Genomic DNA, 2,304 nt, shown 5'->3' on the forward strand with positions numbered 1-2,304 from the left:
ATTCCACACATTATGGGTGCTCTTGGTAATATTAGTTTGGACATATATGTACATATAAACCATTAAAAACCGAATTTAGTTATATATTAATTAATATTAATTTGATATAAAAGTACTACTTTAATCATGTGACAACTAATTAACCCTTAAAAAACCCTTGACAAACAAACAAAATCGCTTATCTATTTAAGTTCCATGGCAATTAATATCCTAACCGCAGTCATCCCACACACTCCAATTTGCTGCTCTCTACTAATACCCAACGATCATGGCATCAACCGAGACTGGAGCTCCTCCACGTGCCACCACGCAGACTTCGGTGAGGTGGTCATCAAAATTAACAAGGTACGTCTCTAATAGTGGCATGGTTGCTATTGAGAATCAAAGGAAGGCTGATGTGATTTTGAGGGCTTTGATGTTCATATTTTCGCTGGTCGGGGTTGTTGTCATGGTCAGTTCTAAACAATCTGAGAGGATCCCAGTTTCACCAGTCATGATGATACGTGTTGATGCAAAGTTCACTCACTCCGCATCATTTACGTAAGTAAATACATTTGTTGGTTACGATAGATTTCATTTATGTATAATAGTTACATATCACTTTTCACAGTCTAAAACGGTTTCTAAAATCGTGATTTTCTTTTGTTGTCAAAAAGAACATTTTTGCTTACTGTGTTAGCACACTGGGAATATAACCAGACACGTTTTTTGTATACGATTTCTAAAGGCACGTACACACTCACACGTTATTAGAGATGCAATGTGTTTTAGTGAAGAGTTTCTTTACTCTCATTGTCAGAATTTAAAATTAAACGGAGTTAAACCTTTATGAGGAAATTATCTTACATGTTTAAAGCTTCAAATTTACACCAACTATCCCAGTCTACTCTGGTATTCTTCAATCTTGAAACCACCCAAATAAAACTTTGTATATTTATGTTTTTTACTATTCGATAGAACAATATTAATGGTATATTTTTAATCATGTCGCAGGTACTACGTATCAGCATTTTCGGTTCTTGGCTTGTATAGCATGATCACTGGTTACTTATCATATTCAACAATTAAGAAGCAAGAACGAATCTCAACAGGCCAGCTGTTACAACTCCTGCTACTCGACACCGTACGACCTAATTGAACTAAGTGCACATCTTTACAAAACGTTGCACAATCACACATATTAGAGTTAAAATAAGTTTCACCGAAAATAACATTAACTTTTCAAGTAAACTAATTATTTGTTTTCTTTGTGAAAACCCGAATATTAAATGAAGCTATATATACTATTGTGTGTGCAGTTTTTGCTAGGAATCACTGCATCCGCAACAGGGGCAGGGGGAGGAGTGGCATATGAAGCACTCAAAGGAAACCCTCATATCCATTGGATGAAAATATGCAATATCTTTGATAAGTTCTGTGACCATCTTGCAGCTTCTGGAGTAATGGCGGTTCTAGCCTCGTCGATGCTCATACTGCTCATTTGGACCTCTGCTGGGGCCATGGCGAGAAACGCTGGAAGGTGATAGTTTTGGATCGGTTATATGTGTTCTCCCTTGGTTAATGTGGGATCGGATTTGTGTGTTTTCTATGTTTTCCTTTGCTTTATTCCCGGCTTAATTATCCGTAGAAAAAATGTAATCCATGCATGATGTATGGTTGATTATTGTAATATTTTATGATGGTGAGAGCTAATTAGCCAGGATTTTTATATTCAAAGTTTTTACTATTGTTTTCGCTTCTATGTTTTGATTCGAACAGGTTCCTTATATTAATCATGCATATCGTTTTTTGTCCGTTATTCATGTAAATAGATAAACAGATTAATTTTGTCACACTTGTAAATTCTAAATTATTGATGTATAAAGTATAAACAATAAAATTGGTCATTCAGCTCGTATAATCAAGTTAGCAAGGTCACACTTATAAAGTTATTATTGCCTAGAAATGATGTAAATGATTAGGAAAATTACAAGAAAAGAAATAGAAAAATTAATCATGCATAGAAAAATTGTCTTATAAAAAAGGCGTAAACAATAAGAGATAGACGTATAATTCCTTTAGGCATCAACACTTCACGAGACAACTATGGAACCTAAGCACATTGGTCTATACAATCATGAAATACAGCTAGGCACATTTGTAGCCGATACGTCAACACTTAGGCACTTCTGAAGCTTATAAGCACACTACCCCTTACAACCTTGCAATACGCTTAGGCACAATTGTAGTCTATTTGCTAATACTTAAGCATCTCTAGAGTCTAAACATATTGTCACATACAACCTTGAAATACGCTTAAACAAC

General features: G+C 35.0%; 1 protein-coding gene across 1 annotated transcript; it reads left to right on the plus strand.

Moving 5' to 3' along the window:
* The first annotated feature begins 258 nt into the window (after positions 1-258).
* LOC143569213 (CASP-like protein 1) lies at positions 259-1,749 on the plus strand. Its single transcript, XM_077055182.1, has 3 exons — positions 259-540; positions 994-1,123; positions 1,299-1,749. The coding sequence occupies exons 1-3, from the start codon at positions 269-271 to the stop codon at positions 1,521-1,523; spliced, it is 627 nt and encodes a 208-aa protein (XP_076911297.1). The 5' UTR covers positions 259-268; the 3' UTR covers positions 1,524-1,749.
* Positions 1,750-2,304: the final 555 nt, after the last annotated feature.

This window comes from Bidens hawaiensis, unplaced genomic scaffold (assembly GCF_021521415.1).
Source record: "Bidens hawaiensis isolate Kalapana, Puna unplaced genomic scaffold, B.hawaiensis_p1.1 tig00024421_1, whole genome shotgun sequence".
NCBI classification, from domain to species: domain Eukaryota; kingdom Viridiplantae; phylum Streptophyta; class Magnoliopsida; order Asterales; family Asteraceae; genus Bidens; species Bidens hawaiensis.

Coding starts and splice junctions, on each gene's coding strand:
- LOC143569213 (XM_077055182.1), top strand. CDS start 269: ATGGCATCAACCGAGACTGGAGCTCCTCCACGTGCCACCACGCAGACT. Junction 541..993: donor ACTCACTCCGCATCATTTAC/GTAAGTAAATAC, acceptor ATCATGTCGCAG/GTACTACGTATCAGCATTTT. Junction 1,124..1,298: donor AACTCCTGCTACTCGACACC/GTACGACCTAAT, acceptor TTGTGTGTGCAG/TTTTTGCTAGGAATCACTGC.